Source organism: Schistocerca americana, chromosome 7 (genome assembly GCF_021461395.2).
Source record: "Schistocerca americana isolate TAMUIC-IGC-003095 chromosome 7, iqSchAmer2.1, whole genome shotgun sequence".
NCBI lineage: Eukaryota > Metazoa > Arthropoda > Insecta > Orthoptera > Acrididae > Schistocerca > Schistocerca americana.
Window position 1 is genome coordinate 132728339 of NC_060125.1, and position 17574 is coordinate 132745912.

Sequence of the window (17574 nt, forward strand, 5' to 3'; positions counted from 1 at the left end):
ACTTGTGTTAGATCCATCACATTGGCCGTCTGCAGCTGAGAATGGGGGCAGGGGTGGAGGGGGCAGGGAATTCATGGTTTACACAAATATGTTATACCAAAAAGCAAGCAAAGTGTCTGAAAAGAGAAATTTGATGTGGCTCCCCTCCTAGAATACATGCAAGAACATAACAACAAGTTAGCAAACTGAAACACTTGAACATGATCACCTCTGGAAGCTAAAACACAAGAGAAGCAAGCAAAATCTTTGGCCAAGTTGATGATCTTTTATCACCCCTGAATTATCCTCGTTCGCCTCTGTAGAGTCTTGTACAGCAAGGAAACAATGGAGAGGATGTTGTTATGGGTGACTGGTATCCTCTTTGTACAACAAAAATGCACATGTGGATTAATATGATTCTTTATTTGCATGAACTGCAAACATTTACTTAACCTGAATAGAGTCAATGTTTTGTGGTACGAGCTCATCAGTGATAGTCCTCTTGTAGACTGATGTAATGTCAATGTCAGTAATTTTGCTATTACAAACTTTAGTTTCTCGCCGTTAGTAAAGTTCAATTCAGGCTGAGGTAAACTAGTCCTGCTATAGTCTCTTATCTGGCCGCTATGTACTGTTATAGCCTGTGATGAACTAAACCTGCTCTGCAAGTAAACTGACAGACACCAGACTGGATGATTGAGTGAGGTCCTCTGGCGAGCAGCGGCATGGATGCGTCTCTAGCCGCTCTCATGATACGCACGCTTGTTCCAGCACCTACTAATCAATCTTCGCGCTTCATCTTTGCTGACTGATGTGCTGACGACAGCTTACGCCAGAACAGTGTCTACCAACATAAACAAAAAAATGCCAACTTTCTGCCAAACTGACCTAGACTCAGTTGAACATACTTACTGCAGTCAAGCCTTGGTCTTCTTATACAATTTTTACACTCCACACTTTGCTCCATTACTGTTTCTTGATTTCTTGATACCTCGAGATGTGTTCTGTGAAGCAGTTTCTTCTTTTAGTCAAGTTGTGCCATAAATTTCTTTCCCCCCTATTCAGTTTTGTACCACATTGTTTGTTATTTGATCTACCCATCTAACCTTCAGCATCCTTCTGTAGCATCAGCTTTCAAAAGCTTCAGTTCTATTCTTGTATCATCTCTTTATCATCTAAATTTCATTCCAAACAAACGTCTTCAAAACAGACAAACTCAGTGTACAGATTTAATAACATCAGGGATAAGCTAAAACACTCTGACACTCTCTCTGTCTCTATCTCTCTGTGGCGCAGTGGTTAGCACACTGGACTCGCATTCGGGAGGACGACGGTTCAATCCCGTCTCCAGCCATCCTGATTTAGGTTTTCCGTGATTTCCCTAAATTGTTTCAGGCAAATGCCGGGATGGTTCCTTTGAAAGGGCACGGCCGATTTCCTTCCCCATCCTTCCCTAACCTGAGCTCGCGCTCCGTCTCTAATGACCTCATTGTCGACGGGACGTTAAACACTAATCTCCTCATCCTCTCTCTCTCTCTCTCTCCCCTCTCTCTCTTCCTCTCTCTCTTCCTCTCTCTCCCCTCTCTCTCTTCCTCTCTATCTTCCTCCCCCTCCATCCCTCCCTCTCTCCCCACTCTCTCTCCCCTTCCCTCCATTCTTAACTATTGTTTTCCTTTCAAGCTCCTTGATTCTTATAACTGCTGTCTAATTTCTGCACAGTTTGTTCCTTGTATTTTATTCCTACTAGATTTTGAGTTTCATAAAGTGTAATCCAGTCAACAGTGTCAAAGCTATCTCTAAATCTACAAATGTTATAAACCTAGGCTTGCCTTGCTTCAGTCTAAGATAAGTCATAGTGTCAGAATTCCTATATTTCTCTAGAACCCAAAATGATCTTCCCTGAGAGCAGCCTTACCAGTTTTTTTTTTTGCCTTGCTTCTTAAATAATATGTCAGTTTTTTTGCAACACTTATTAAATTGATAGTCTGTAATACATATGCACTAGCCTCCCTCCCTGTACATCTGTTAACCTATTCTTCCATTTCCTACATCATCTCAGATCCTTTCAGTTTAACTGGGTCTCTAAATTTTGGTAATTTGTGCTATATTATTAGTTTAACTCTTAACATCACAGGTGTGGACTCAAAGACAACTATCGTTCATTGTTGCACTTTGCTAATGCATGAGGGGGGGGGGGGGTAGGAGGTTACAGCATCGACTAGTTATTCTTTCATGAACCTGCCATGGGTTCCTTTGTCAGTAGCTGCTTGAACATGATGTGGACTGATACCATTACTGCTCCTTTCATGCTAGTGGTCTCTGAGACCGCACGTGGGACTTTGCATTATGGATTTAGTAGCCAGATCGTTGTCAACTTTTTGCACTACAGACTCTGACTTTGAGGATACTCTTTTAAAATGATTTGAGGACAGGGTAGGAAGTGATTTTGGATCAGATGGTGGCAACAAAATTGAATGTGAAAATATTCAGAATCAGAACAGCGTGAATGAGAAGAAGAATTTGTTTTGCCACTTGTGAATTCCTTGAATGTAACAAACGATCATGTCACCTGTGAATTCGTTGAATGAAACAAGTAATCAAAGTGATGAAGACAGAATATAGAGACTGAATCTGTAACTAAGATTCTACTAAAAATATATTTGGTTGAAACAAATATTGCTGGTCATCGAAGCCTCTTCTCAAGTGTTCTTGTATATGGCAGTGTAACACCATTCATTTGCCAACAGTGTAACCTCATGCTCAAATAGGTAATAATCTATATCCTCTTACTATTTGGAACTGGTTTATGAGTGCTGATAATTTGAGTTTCATGTTGAAATGGACTAATGTAAAAATAAACAAATAAAAGTCAGAAAATTATCCAAATGTTTTGTATGAAGCTGATTTATGTGAACTAAAAGCATTTTTTGGTTTACTATTTTATTCAGCTATTTTCAAATTCAGCAGAGACAAGTACAAACCATTTTATGCCACGGATGGTACTTGATGTGGCACCCAAAAACTGGTTTGGTGTACTTCTAACATGCTTGAGATTCAGTCACTCAGTAACCTATTTTGAACACAAGCAAAATGATCCTTTAGCTCCAATGTCAGACAACAGAATGTTCATGTAGCAATGAAATGCTGTTACTGTTTCATTCTAAATGCGGCTTCAAAATGTATATTATGAACAAAGTTTGTATGTATGGTTTAAAAGTCATGTCAACAACACTTGCATACCCTGTGGATGTTTTGCATCCATTTACTGTGTTTTGGTATAGCAGAACCAAGAGCAGAAGTCAATGTAGAACAACTAGAAAAATGTGAAACATGTTCCCTCTGCGGCCCAGTGAAGAAGAGGAAGATGTCTTATGTTTCCCAATATTGCAAGAAGCCAAACTGCCTTGAGTTCTCTACAGAAAGCTGCAGTGAGTGCAAAGAAAACTTCTGAGAAAGAAATTGAAAATCTAAAAAGTATTAATATACCAACGAAAATAATCAGTTCTTGAAAACACAATGTAAGTGCATAGATAAATATACTCGCCGAACGATGGAGAACACATGTATAAAAGGTATTATAATTTGCAAGCTTTCGGAGCTTTACTGACGCTCACACTGGTAATTTGTTTAATGCATATCCTTACACTTGAATGTATTCAGATGGAAAAAAATATAAATTCAGTAGGAAAAAGTTTGAAAAACTAATTCAGGTTGTGATTAGACTAGCTACATCAATTAAACAGACTGATCATAATATTACCATAGACGGTTGGCTTAACTCAAGAGTTAGCAACATGTCACAAATAAAGAGGGCTAATACAAAGGGAAAAAAAGAAATTCCAAAATAATTCTTATATGTGAGAAGCAAGGAAGTTGGTTCTCCAGCGAATGCATTAGTCTAGTTTCATTTATACTGAAAAAGCATAGGGTCATGATTCTGATTTGATCTATGCACCATGATGAACATAATGATGGTAATACAGGTAAACCAAAAATAATTTCCTACTATAATCACACTAAAGGTGGTGTTGATGCCCTAGGTGAGAACTATGCCAAGTATTCAACTGCGTGATATACCTATTGGTGTCTAATGGCATTGTTTTTCTGCATATTGGACGTAAGTGGGATGAATGTGTTTATTTTTCACAGTTCCTACAAAGACAGTATCCAAGTCTTCCACTTTAATTTTTTGTAGAAGCTTGCAAACACATTGGTGTCATCACAGATGGAAAAGCGGGTCAACAACACTTGCATACCCTGTGGATGTTTTGCATCCATTTACTGTGTTTTGGTATAGCAGAACCAAGAGCAGAAGTCAATGTAGAACAACTAGAAAAATGTGAAACATGTTCCCTCTGCGGCCCAGTGAAGAAGAGGAAGATGTCTTATGTTTCCCAATATTGCAAGAAGCCAAACTGCCTTGAGTTCTCTACAGAAAGCTGCAGTGAGTGCAAAGAAAACTTCTGAGAAGGAAATTGAAAATCTAAAAAGTATTAATATACCAACGAAAATAATCAGTTCTTGAAAACACAATGTAAGTGCATAGATAAATATACTCGCCGAACGATGGAGAACACATGTATAAAAGGTATTATAATTTTCAAGCTTTCGGAGCCAGTGGCTCGTCCTTCTGGCAGCAGGATTGAAGGGGAAACAGAGGCGTGAAGGAAAATGACTGGTGACATTTATGGAAAGGGGCAAAGTTTAGGAAGTTTGCTGAGAAGCCAAGGTCAGGGGGATTTACCAGGTGGGATTAGAAGGAAACTGATTGCTGGGGACTGCACCAGACAAGATTTGAAAACATGAGAGCTTAAAGGTGAAAGTTATGATAGTATGCAAGACAGATTTTACTGCTAAAACATTGTACATGAATTAATGAGAGCTAAAAGATAAGTGTGTTTTATATGATAGATATGGGAGGGGATGGAGAAAAATAGACAGGTCAGAAAATGAAAGATGTAGAAACCTAAAGAGGTCTGAAAAAAAGGAGATTTATGAGAAGAAATGCTTAGACTGAAGAAATTAATGTAAATAATACACTTCTGTTCACATTAAACCTACTAACAAACAACAGTACTTACATTCTCACAGTTGCCATCCTTTCTGTCAAATGTTCCCTCCCATACAGCCGTGGTATTTAAGGTAAACACATATGTTCACAAGGCAGACTCTTTACAGCAATACACCGCCATTCTCTCTTCAGCCTTAAATGGATGTAATTATCTCACCAGCCCAGTTCAAAAGAAATTTCCCAGGCCATCGCATGCAGTCCTGGTACAGTTGATCCATCCTTGTCACTCAATACTGTACCGGTGTTGAGTGTATTAATCAGCTGCTTTGACAAGACTATGACTTCCTAAAATCATGCCCTGAAATGAGGATAATTCTGTCCAAGATTTTGCCCCCCCCCCCCCCCCCCCCCTGCATCTAGAATATCTTTTGTCACCCTCCCAATCTCCACAATATCCTTGTCAGATCATACGCTCCTCTGCACCTGTCTCCTCACCCTATGACTCCTACACATGTGACTGTCCCTGCTGCAAGTTTTGCCATATCCTCCTTCCTACCATCACCTATACCAGACCTGTAACTGGCAAAACATATACTGTCAAAGGGAGAGCCACCTGTGAAACAACACAGGTCGTATACCAGCTGTTACGTAAACACTGTTCAGCCTTCTCCATCCCGCATGATACCACTAAGTTATCAGCTATGATGAATGGGCATAGGCAGAGCGTGTGTTCTGGTAGCACACAATATTCTGTTGCACAGCGTGCCACCCACCTGGTCTTAGTTTATGTTAATTTCTTTGGTCTCAGCATTTCTTCTCAGTAGCTATTTCTTTCTTCACTTCCTTTTAGTTTCCTACATCTTCCACTTTCCGACATGTCTATCTTTCTCTTTCTCCCTTCCACGTCTATCACATACAATACATTTAGCTTTTCATTCTTATTAATCTGTTTATGATTTTTAGCAATAATCTCTGTCTTGCATGTTACCATATTTTCCACCTTTAAGCTCCTACGTTTTCAAATTTCATCCTGTGGAGTCCCCAACAATCAATTTTTCCTACTCATCCTGTCCAGTAAGGCTTCCCCAACCTGAGTCCTTTCCTTCAACCCGTCTGACAGAAAAAGGAGTCACTCCCTGCGAAAGCTTGTGAATTGTAATATCTTTCATATGTATGTTCTCTTGCCACCACTTGGTGAGTAGATTTTTTATCCATACCATTAACTTTATAAAATGTACTAGTGTAATTTTTATTTTTCAAAGTGTTTTGTGAGAGTTTCTCTTTGTGTAATAAACAATAAAGATGTAGCAAAAAGTAAAAGTTAGAATGCAGGGTTATTGAGTTTTTATAGTTTTAACATTATTATTTAATGTTATGTTCATTTTGTGCAGTTTTCTATTGACATGCATTTTTTCCCCCACATAAACTTTTAAATTTATTTGAATATATTTTTGTGTGGTATTAGCATACCTTTTTACATAAAGAACTGAATTGTTTAGATAAATGCTACATTTATGGGTATGGTGGTCATACCACACCTGGTACAGTGTGTGACAAAAAAATGAGCTGGGAAGCTAAGGGTTCATTTACAATTTCTAGTATTGGCTCATCCTGCCTCTCTCTTATTTCTCTGCACCCTCAAACATTTTTCACATTCTATGTTTTTGTTTTTATTTCTTTTTTTTCCTTTTTTTCTTTTGTTGCACTTATTTTTGTTTGTCATACTGCTTGCCTATAACTCAGTATTACTAGTTCGTAATTTGAGTACTAATCTTTAGGGAACTGTTATTTCAATGTTGTGCACTACATGCTCTGACTCTCCTGATATGACATTTGGAGTGACTCATTTTTCTGTTCAGTGTTGGTACATCATTCCTGCACATGTTAATGTTTTTTGAGAGGCTTTCTCCTGAAGTGTTATCTAAAATTTCTGGAATGAGTGTTCAGATATTTGCATTTTCATTGGTATCAACTCTAATACTTAAGTAGACACCTCCCTGCTACCTTTTGTTCTGTTCCTGTGTCTGTACACTCTCCAGATGTTTCATTACTGCATTTATATGGATCACTCTCACAACAGGAGAGCTTGTGATATCAGGAGCATTTCATTTAGGATATTTGGGAGAGGCACTAGCGTAACTCATTTTGTTTTGAATATGTATTATGAATTCTTGTCTTACAATGTTCTGTGTCTTTGATGGTCTCCTCAGTTTAGATCTTCAGAACAAAGAGTATACCTAATTTAAATAAGAGAGCATGGAAACAGGTGTAGAACTCAAAACAGCAATCCATGATGGATGACATGGGATAATAAGATGAATCACAATCACATGGCAATGTGAATATAATAACGGGAAGTCCTGGGAGGAATACAATTAATAGAAGAAGTAAAGGTAACAATTCGCCATGCAGTTGAGGCATTAGGAGGTCAATAGATATATAAACAAGACTAGACACATTGCTAAGCTTATGGATGACAATGGTCTGTTTCAGAGCTAACTAAAACCGTGCATGCCCCCCCCCTCCCCCCCCCCCCCCCGCGCGTGCGCGCACGCGCACACACACACACACACACACACACACACACACACAAATGACTACATTGTCCAGGATGACTACATTCTACACTGTCCCAACACTCCAGGGCCACCTATGAAAGCAGTCATTTCAAATACCAGCTTTGCTGTAACTTATGCACAGAGTGTGTATGTTAACAACCATCATCTATCCATCCACTTGTGTACTCTGTCTGTGTGTGTGTGTGTGTGTGTGTGTGTGTGTGTGTGTTTTAACAACCACCAATCATCTGTCCATTTGAGTGAATGGCCACTGCCAAATTGTGGCTGAGGGCAGAGTTGACGAGTTGACAACCCACTGGTGCATGCTGCTGAGCACAACATGTTTGATTTCAATGGCTACTTAACAGCCCATGCCATCTGGACCCTTCTCCCCAACACTGGATCTCTGCATTGCAGAGGTGGAAATTGTCAACCCCACAGTCCCCCTAGCCTCTATCTGTGCTAGCTTCTGTGTTAACATCAATCTCCACTACCCCAGGGTCTGTATCCCTCACTTCGCTCTTTATACACTCACATCCACCTCTCCCTTTGTCTCTTCCTCTGCCCCCCCCCCCCCCCGCCGCCCTTACCCCCTTATCACTTCAGCTCTCTCTCTCTCTCTCTCTCTCTCTCTCTCTCTCTCTCTCTCTCTCTCCCTCTCCCTCTCCTCCCCCTCCCATGCCCCCCTCCACCCTCCCCCCCCCCCTCTCTCTCTCTCTCTCTCTCTCTCTCTCTCTCCCTCTCTCTCTCTCTGTGTGTGTGTGTGTGTGTGTGTGGTAACCATTACTGCTTCCATGAGTTTGAAAGAATAAAACAGAAAGCCTATCACATTATTCTTTCTTTATCTCTCAGCATCTATTGTATGATGATCAGTATTTGCACTGATCTGCTTCTTATTTTAAAATAGCTGCAAACTGTTTAACTGCACATAACACACATATTGGCTATAATTACAACTGACAATTTTATTTCAAGAATGGCAAATAAATGTTAGGCTTATGAAGCTTAAGATAAAAGACCTGTAATCAAATATTTTTATATATTTTATCCTCAAATTTACAGTTTCTGATTATTATTATTATTATATTGTAATCTTTTGTGAAATTCCTTTAAATTCTAAGTAGCATTCATTACAGGTCATATCTGGTCAGTTTCTGGCCGACAAGAAAGTTACTACTTATGTAGTAGTGGAAATGTATGGTCTGCCAACAGATACAATCAGGGATGAGTTCAGAACGTCCAAGGTTACAGGAAATGGCCTGAATCCAGTATACAATGCAGAACCATTCCTGTTCAAAAAGGTAAGGTCCTTTTAAAATATGTGGCTGCCATGCCTGATAAATTGCATTATTTCATTGTTGTGAATCCAAATAATAGCATAAAATTCAAGAAGCCCTTGGAAATTTCAGTGTTGTAGCAATTATTTGATACGTTCACAGATGAAATATCACTCCATATTGAAACAAGAACAGCAGAGAAAGGCAAAGGAAAATGATGTTCAAGAAATGAATTTCTTAACAGAAAGCTACATTACAGTTCATGACAAAATCTAATGAAAGAGTCTTCTACCTACCTGAAACAGTAATCATTAAGAACACAATGAATATTAAATTTGAAAATGATCAATTTAATCACAATGTATTTCCAATTTATGGATATAATTAGAAGGATTTTTTGACAATTTTCCATTTCTATATCTACAAGCATATTCTGCAAATCGTTGTGAGGTGCATGGCAGAAGATACATCCCTTTGTACCACATATTAAAGTTTTGTCCCTTTCCATTTGTGTTTGGAGCACAGGTCGAATGACTGCTTAAATGGCTCTATGTCTGCTGTAATTAGTCTAATCTTGTCTTAGTAGCCCCAGTGAAAGCAATTGTAGGGGGCTGTATTGTATTCCAATATTCTTCACTTGGTACTGGTAATGGAAACTCTGTAAGTAGGCTTTCACAGTGTTAATTAAGTCTATTTTCAAGCTTCTGCCAGTTCAGGTTTTTCAGCTTCCATGTGATACTTTTCAGGGAGTGAACAAACCAATCATGATGCCTCTCTTGGTATACACTGAGAGGTGACAAAAGTTGTGGGATACCTGTTAATACTGTGTTGGACCTGCTTTTGCCCAGTGTAGTGCAGCAGTGTGATGTGGCATGGGTTCAACAAGTCGTCGGAAGTTCCCTGGAGAAATACTGAGCCATGTTGCCTCTATAGCCATCTTTAATTGAGAAGGTGTTGCCAATGCAGGATTTTGTACATGAACTGACCTCTCAATTACGTTCAATAAATTTTCGATGGGACTCATGTCGGGTGCTCACATTGACGAATGTCCTCCAAACCAGTCACGAATAATTGTGGCCTGGTGTGGCCTGGTGACAAGGCACATTGCCATCCATAAAAAATGCTGTCTTTGATTGGGAACATTAATTCCATGAATGACCGCAAGTGGTCTCAAAGTAGCTGAACATAACCATTTCTAGTCAACAATTGGTTCAGTTGGTTCAGAGGACCATGTCCATTTCATGTGAACACAGACCATGCAACACGCCATTATGGAGCCACTACCAGCTGGCGCAATGCCTTGTTGACAATGTGGGTCCATGGCTTCATGGGGTCCGTGCCACACTTGGAACTTACCATTGGTTCTTACTAAGTGAAGTTGAGACTCATCTGACCAGATCATGGTTTTACAATCATCTATGGTCCAACTGATATGGTCACGAGTCCAGGAGATGCACTGCAAGTGATATGCTGTAAGCTCTGCTCTCAGTCATTATGAAAAGGCTGTTGGCCACTGCATTGCCCATGTCTGAAATTTGGTATTCCCAGCACACTCTTGACTTTCTGGATCTCAGAATATTTAATTTCCTAACAGTTTCTGAAATTGAATGTTCTATGTGTCTAACTCTAACAAACATTCTATGTTCTAAGTCTTTTAATTCCTGCTGTGCAGCCATAATCACAATAGAAACTTTTTCGTATGAATCACCTGAGTACAAATGACAGCTACATCAATGCATTGCTCTTTTATACCTTGTATATATGACATAACAATGACAAAACTCTACCATCTGGTGAGCAAGATGTATGAGACAGGTAAAACACCCTCTGACTTCAAGAATTATATAATAATTCCAAACCCAAAGAAAGCAGGTGGTGACAGGCATGAAAATTACCAGACTATCAGTTTAACAAGACATGACTGCAAAATACTAACATGAATTGTTTACAGACGAATGGAAAAACTGGTAGAAGCCGATGTCGGGGAAGATCAGTTTGGATTCCGTAGAAATGTTGGAACACCTGAGGCCATACTGACCTTACAACTTATCTTAGAAGATAGATTTAGGAAAGGCAAACCTACATTTCTTGCATTTGTAGACTTAGAGAAAGCTTTTGACAATGTTGACTGGAATACTTTCTTTCAAATTCTGAAGGTGGCAGGGGTCAAATACAGGGAGCAAAAGGCTATTTACAATTTGAACAGAAACCAGATGGCAGTTATAAGAGTCGAGGGGCATGAAAGGGAAGCAGTGGTTGGGAAGGGAGTGAGACAGGGTTGTAGCCTATCCCCGATGTTAGTTAATCTATATATTGAGCAAGCAGTAAAGGAAACAAAAGAAAAATTTGGTGTAGGAATTAAAATCCATGGAAGAAATAAAAACTTTGAGATTTGATAATGACATTGTAATTCTGTCAGAGACAGCAAAGGACTTGAAAGAGCAGTTGAATGGAATGGACAGTGTCTTGGAAGGAGGATATAAGATGAACATCAACAAAAGAAAAATGAGGATAATGGAATGTAGTTGAATTAAGTCGTGTGATGCTGAGGGAATTAGATTGGGAAATGAGACACTTAAAAGTAGTAAAGGAGTTTTGCTATTTGGGGAGCAAATCAACTGATGATGGTCAAAGTAGAGAAGATATAAAATGTAGACTGGCAATGGCAAGCAAAGTGTTTCTGAAGAAGAGAAATTTGTTAACATCGAGCATAGATTTAAGTGTCAGGGAGTCATTTCTGAAAGTATTTGTATGGAGTGTAGCCATGTATGGAAGTGAAACATGGATGATAAATAGTTTGGACAAGAAGAGAAAAGAAGCTTTCGAAACGTGGTGCTACAGAAGAAAGCTGTAGATTACATGGGTAGATCATGTAACTAATGAGGAGGTACTGAATAGAATTGGAGAGAAGAGGAATTTGTGGCACAACTTAGCTAGAAGAAGGGATCGGTTCGTAGGACACGTTCTGAAGCATCAAGGGATCACCAATTTAGTATTGGAGGGCTGCGTGGAGGGTAAAAATCGTAGAGGGAGACCAAGAGATGAATACATTAAACAGATTCAGAAGGATGTAGGTTGCAGTAGGTACTAGGAGATGAAGAAGCTTGCACAGGATAGAGTAGCATGGAGAGCTGCATCTAACCAGTCTCTGAACTGAAGACGGCATCAACAACATATGTGATACTACTGCCGTCTGCATATGTTCATGTCGCTAGCCCACGACTTTTGTCACCTCAGTGTACACTCTATAATCATGTTGATCTTGTTTGGTATGGGTCACACACACTTCAGTAATATTCTGGGATAGCTTTGCAAAGGTGTTCTCCTAAGTAGCATCCTACCCAGGAACTAAATGGCGTTGTCTCCAGCCTCATAATACACTGGTGGCTGTTAAAATTGCAGCACCACTGTGAAGGCAGAAAGCAACAAATGTAAAATTGGTAAAGTGTGCTGGATGTTTCATTCTACAAATGGTTATCATTTCAGTGCAACAGCACAATGTAAGTAGGTGTAGCACCATCAACATTCTGTATATAAAGAAAGATGATGATTCAGGTTTCTCAGTCATAAATCACATTTGAGTATTGGTTCATTGTAAGAAGATCATATCCTGCCTCATGTAGGAAGGAGAAATGTCAACCAGCACCCATCAAAATTTGAAAGCAGCATGATAGTTGCCTATTGAGACTGTGGTTTATTGTTATATGATACTGTTTTCATTTTGGTTGAGACCCCATGGCTGTTAAGTGATTATTAAATCGAATTGATAGGCTCAGGAAGGTCATACTCAAAGCTATTCAGGTTCTCGAAGGCCCCATATTACTGGTGCCTGAGAGGACAGACGCATTGTTATTAAGGATCATACAGCCATTTCACTTTCTTGAGTTAGGAAATGGGCTTATTTGCTGAATGATAAATGTACACCAGTGGTGCACCCGGTAACAACACTGGACATAGTAGTGGCACAGTGTTGTATTTTCAGATGATTTCCAGTCCTTTGTACAACACCATGATGGATCTATCCATATGTTGAGGTTCTGATGAGGATGAATGTTATGAGATTGCATTCATCGTCATCATAGAGCCCAGTGATGGAATAGGTGCTATTGGGTATGCAACATGATTTTCTCTTGTACACATAGCCAGTAATTTTGACTTCAGCTGTTATGTTTCTGATTTGTTGAGGCCAGTGGCTGTGCCCTATCCTCAAGATTACCATGACATTATTTTTCAGAAAGGTAATACAAGGATGCATGTTCTTGTGCTGTTCTGACCTTCATTAATACAGAGAGCATTTGACTGTTTCCCTGGCAATCATGCTCTCCAAATCTTTTTACAACTGAAAACATTTGGTCGTGGGTTGGCTACTGCTAATCTATGAGATCTAACTGTGTGTAGGTAATTCGTATTTGTCACTACAGATAAGCACGGTGTTTGAACATTAATGCCTATAACAAGCTTTCACAAAACCTTGTTACTTCTGTGTATCATTTCCTTCATAAAAAGAAAAAAAAAAGATCAAAACAAAGCTCACACCAGAGTTGCCAGCATGCGCAAGATAGTGGAAAATTTTCTCTCCATACCTCTACTGTCAATATGTACTTTCACTCTCCTGTCTCATTATAGATCAAGTGCCAAGGAGACTTACTAGCTGAAATGTGACAGCTATTTCATTTATTGTTATTTGTCCCATGGATCAAATAAGTATGCTAGTTTGTACAATTGGTATGGAATAATTCAGTACAAAAATATACGTTACGTGGGCTAAGTCAGCACAAAAATACATATTACAATATATACAACATGAATATTATACAGAATGTTGACAAAATTTTACTAAAGGCTGTTTACAAACAGCAGTCAGCAACATTATAATACTGATAGTGGCATTTTAGCTATATAACACAGGTTCTAATAGGTACAACTTCATATACAGGGTGTTTCAAAAATGACCGGTATATTTGAAACGGCAATAAAAACTAAACGAGCAGCGATAGAAATACACCGTTTGTTGCAATATGCTTGGGACAACAGTACATTTTCAGGCAGACAAACTTTCGAAATTACAGTAGTTACAATTTTCAACAACAGATGGTGCTGCGGTCTGGGAAACTCTATAGTACGATATTTTCCACATATCCACCATGCGTAGCAATAATATGGCGTAGTCTTTGAATGAAATTACCCGAAACCTTTGACAACATGTCTGGCGGAATGGCTTCACATGCAGATGAGATGTACTGCTTCAGCTGTTCAATTGTTTCTGGATTCTGGCGGTACACCTGGTCTTTCAAGTGTCCCCACAGAAAGAAGTCACAGGGGTTCATGTCTGGCGAATACGGAGGCCAATCCACGCCGCCTCCTGTATGTTTTGGATAGTCCAAAGCAATCACACGATCATCGAAATATTCATTCAGGAAATTAAAGACGTCGGCCGTGCGATGTGGCCGGGCACCATCTTGCATAAACCACGAGGTGTTCGCAGTGTCGTCTAAGGCAGTTTGTACCGCCACAAATTCACGAAGAATGTCCAGATAGCGTGATGCAGTAATCGTTTCGGATCTGAAAAATGGGCCAATGATTCCTTTGGAAGAAATGGCGGCCCAGACCAGTACTTTTTGAGGATGCAGGGACGATGGGACTGCAACATGGGGCTTTTCGGTTCCCCATATGCGCCAGTTCTGATTATTGACGAAGCCGTCCAGGTAAAAATAAGCTTCGTCAGTAAACCAAATGCTGCCCACATGCATATCACCGTCATCAATCCTGTGCACTATATCGTTAGCAAATGTCTCTCGTGCAGCAATGGTAGCAGCGCTGAGGGGTTGCCGCGTTTGAATTTTGTATGGATAGAGGTGTAAACTCTGGCGCATGAGACGATACGTTGACGTTGGCGTCATTTGGACTGCAGCTGCAACACGGCGAACGGAAACCTGAGGCCGCTGTTGGATCACCTGCTGCACTAGCTGCACGTTGCCCTCTGTGGTTGCCGTACGCGGCCACCCTACCTTTCCAGCACATTCATCCGTCACGTTCCCAGTCCGTTGAAATTTTTCAAACAGATCCTTTATTGTATCGCTTTTCGGTCCTTTGGTTACATTAAACCTCCGTTGAAAACTTCGTCTTGTTGCAACAACACTGTGTTCTAGGCGGTGGAAGTCCAACACCAGAAAAATCCTCTGTTCTAAGGAATAAACAATGTTGTCTACAGCACACTTGCACGTTGTGAACAGCACACGCTTACAGCAGAAAGACGCCATACAGAATAGCGCACCCACAGACTGCGTTGTCTTCTATATCTTTCACATCACTTGCAGCGCCATCTGTTGTTGAAAATTGTAACTACTGTAATTTCGAAAGTTTGTCCGCCTGAAAATGTACTGTTGTCCCAAGCATATTGCAACAAACGGTGTATTTCTATCGCTGCTCGTTTAGTTTTTATTGTCGTTTCAAATATACCGGTCATTTTTGAAACACCCTGTAGTTTACTATCTTATTTTCTTATGTGCTGCATGAGCAGGGGAGATGACTTATATACTCAATCAGTAGCATTTTTTACTTTTATTTCTACGGATAGCATAAGATGTACATGAAAATGGCTGAAATGATGAAAGTTTTAATATACTTTTGTTTATTTGGACAAGTCAGAGTACAAAAATTCCCAAGTGGTGTAAAAATAGTGTTTCATTTTAAATTTATTTCTGAATTTCTTTTATTGATGTTGCTTGGTGAGTGTATAATTTTATTCTTGTACATTTAACACCATTACTGTACAAGTTTGTTGAGTGGGGAATTCGTTGTAAAGAAGTTTTTGATCTTGTGCCACGATAGTGGCAATCCCATAGTTCTGTCAAGTTTGTTAATGCTTATCTTAGTGACATGTAATATTTCTAGTATGTATTGGCTTATCTTTAAGCAATGAGTTTAATTGATCTGTGGTTATATCTACAGCAAACTGGAGAGTCTCTTCTGTAGCAGATATGAGAATAGTGGCGTCATTGTCAAACAGAAAGGTTTTGGTGTCTGATGGGCTATGTGGAAGATCTTTTGTGTAATGTAAAAACAACAAGGGGCCTAAGACTGCCTTGAGGAATGCCTTGATTTATGGCTTATGTGGAAGTATTTGTGGTGGTGGCTGTTCCTGAGGGCTTGCTTTCATTTACTTCAACATACTGATGTCGATCTTTCAGACAGCTTTAAAACCAGTGGCCTGTGGTTACTATTATTGCATAGAAATACATCTTTTGCAGCAATATGCTGTGATTAACCATGTGAAATGTCCTTTTGAAGTTAGTAAAATACCTGTGTCTGGAAGTTTTTTGTCACAAGCTTCAGACAAGGAGCTAATAATTCTTGTGTTGTATCAGCAGTAGTTTTCTTTCCTTGGAAGCCAAACTTTTAGATTAATGTTACTTGTATGTTGTTTTCGTCTACCAGTGTTCCTATTAATGATTTGCCACATGCATTTGCTTTTATTTTATGATTGCTTGAGGAGGTTATCATTTGTAGCTTTTTGGGTGTACTAGCTACATTCCTAAATACCTTTTTATAAGAAGTAACGTACTTCCTAAATTCTTCACTACTGCCCAATTCAGTTTTGCTAACAGAGACAAATACTTTATTACTCTGATATGATCTGATGAGTCCTGGGAGTGATCCAGTTGGAGGGTGTTCTGTCCCTGTTTACACTTTTTGTTTGTAAGGGAAAGTGACAGTTAAGATAATAGCCAGGAAATGTCTAAGATTGCTTCTTTGCTGTCAACAGTTTGAGCGTCATAAATAAGAGACTGTAAGATTTTGTGTTACTTATTTTTTTCTATTACTAATGCTAGATTTTTGTATAAAGTGCTCATGTTGCCATAGGGTGATTTGTAAGCAGTTATTGTATAGATATTCAGATCTGTAAGCTTTACACCTGACAGTTCTAATTCTTTTTCAAAACTACGGAAACTGCATGTGTCTAATGGTGTGGCAGTAATGTCTGTCACAGGTATGCAGCTTGCACCACCTCTGACAGTTTTCTTGATAAGTGACTCACAAGTTTGAATTGTGGTAGTACAGCACTTTCTATATTGAAAGACCTCATGAAATATTCATTAATACGCCATATCTGCACATCTAACAGATCATTTCCACTTATAATTAAAATTTCTAACTCATTTAGTTTATTTTTTAGCTCTTGTAAATTATGAAAATAAACTTCTGGTTCTAGGAATTGTTTGTTAGGTTTGATGATATGTCGGTGTGATTTATTAGACACTACCTTCTTGATTATAAATGGCTGATGAGATTCCTTGGAAGTAATACAGTGGATCTCAACTTTATTTGGATATGCTAAGAAAGAGGAGTTAGTAATTGCACTCCCTGGAACATTTGAGGTGCACTTGACTCTCAGTAAGAAAGTATGAAACACATGTGAGACAAAGCTGATGTATAAAGCAAATTAAACCCAAAGAAAACTAAATGAAAAAGTTAAAATTATTGACAAGTTTGGGCCTACAAAAAATGGGGCATTTGAGATCCCATTAAAAGTTTTTTGGCACACACAATGGACAAAAAGGACAACTCCCATTAAAAATGGGATGTCCGGTCATCATACTCTATATCCTGCCAAATGAAGTACAAGTATAATCATCTAGTATTGTAACTCACCATATAGCGGAGATGCTGAGTTGTGATAGGCGCATAAAAAGATTCATACAATCAAAGCTTTTGGCCATTAAGGCCTTTGTCAGCAGTACACACACAT

At 39.2% G+C, this 17574-nt stretch overlaps 1 protein-coding gene across 1 annotated transcript in view; it reads left to right on the forward strand.

The window, feature by feature from the left end:
• Positions 1 to 17574, forward strand: part of LOC124622788 (1-phosphatidylinositol 4,5-bisphosphate phosphodiesterase-like) — a 493523-nt gene that overhangs the window by 355068 nt on the left and 120881 nt on the right. The window contains exon 15 of the mRNA XM_047148581.1: positions 8685 to 8849. Within this exon, the coding sequence (XP_047004537.1) occupies positions 8685 to 8849 (165 nt within the window). The remainder of the gene's footprint in view (positions 1 to 8684; positions 8850 to 17574) is intronic.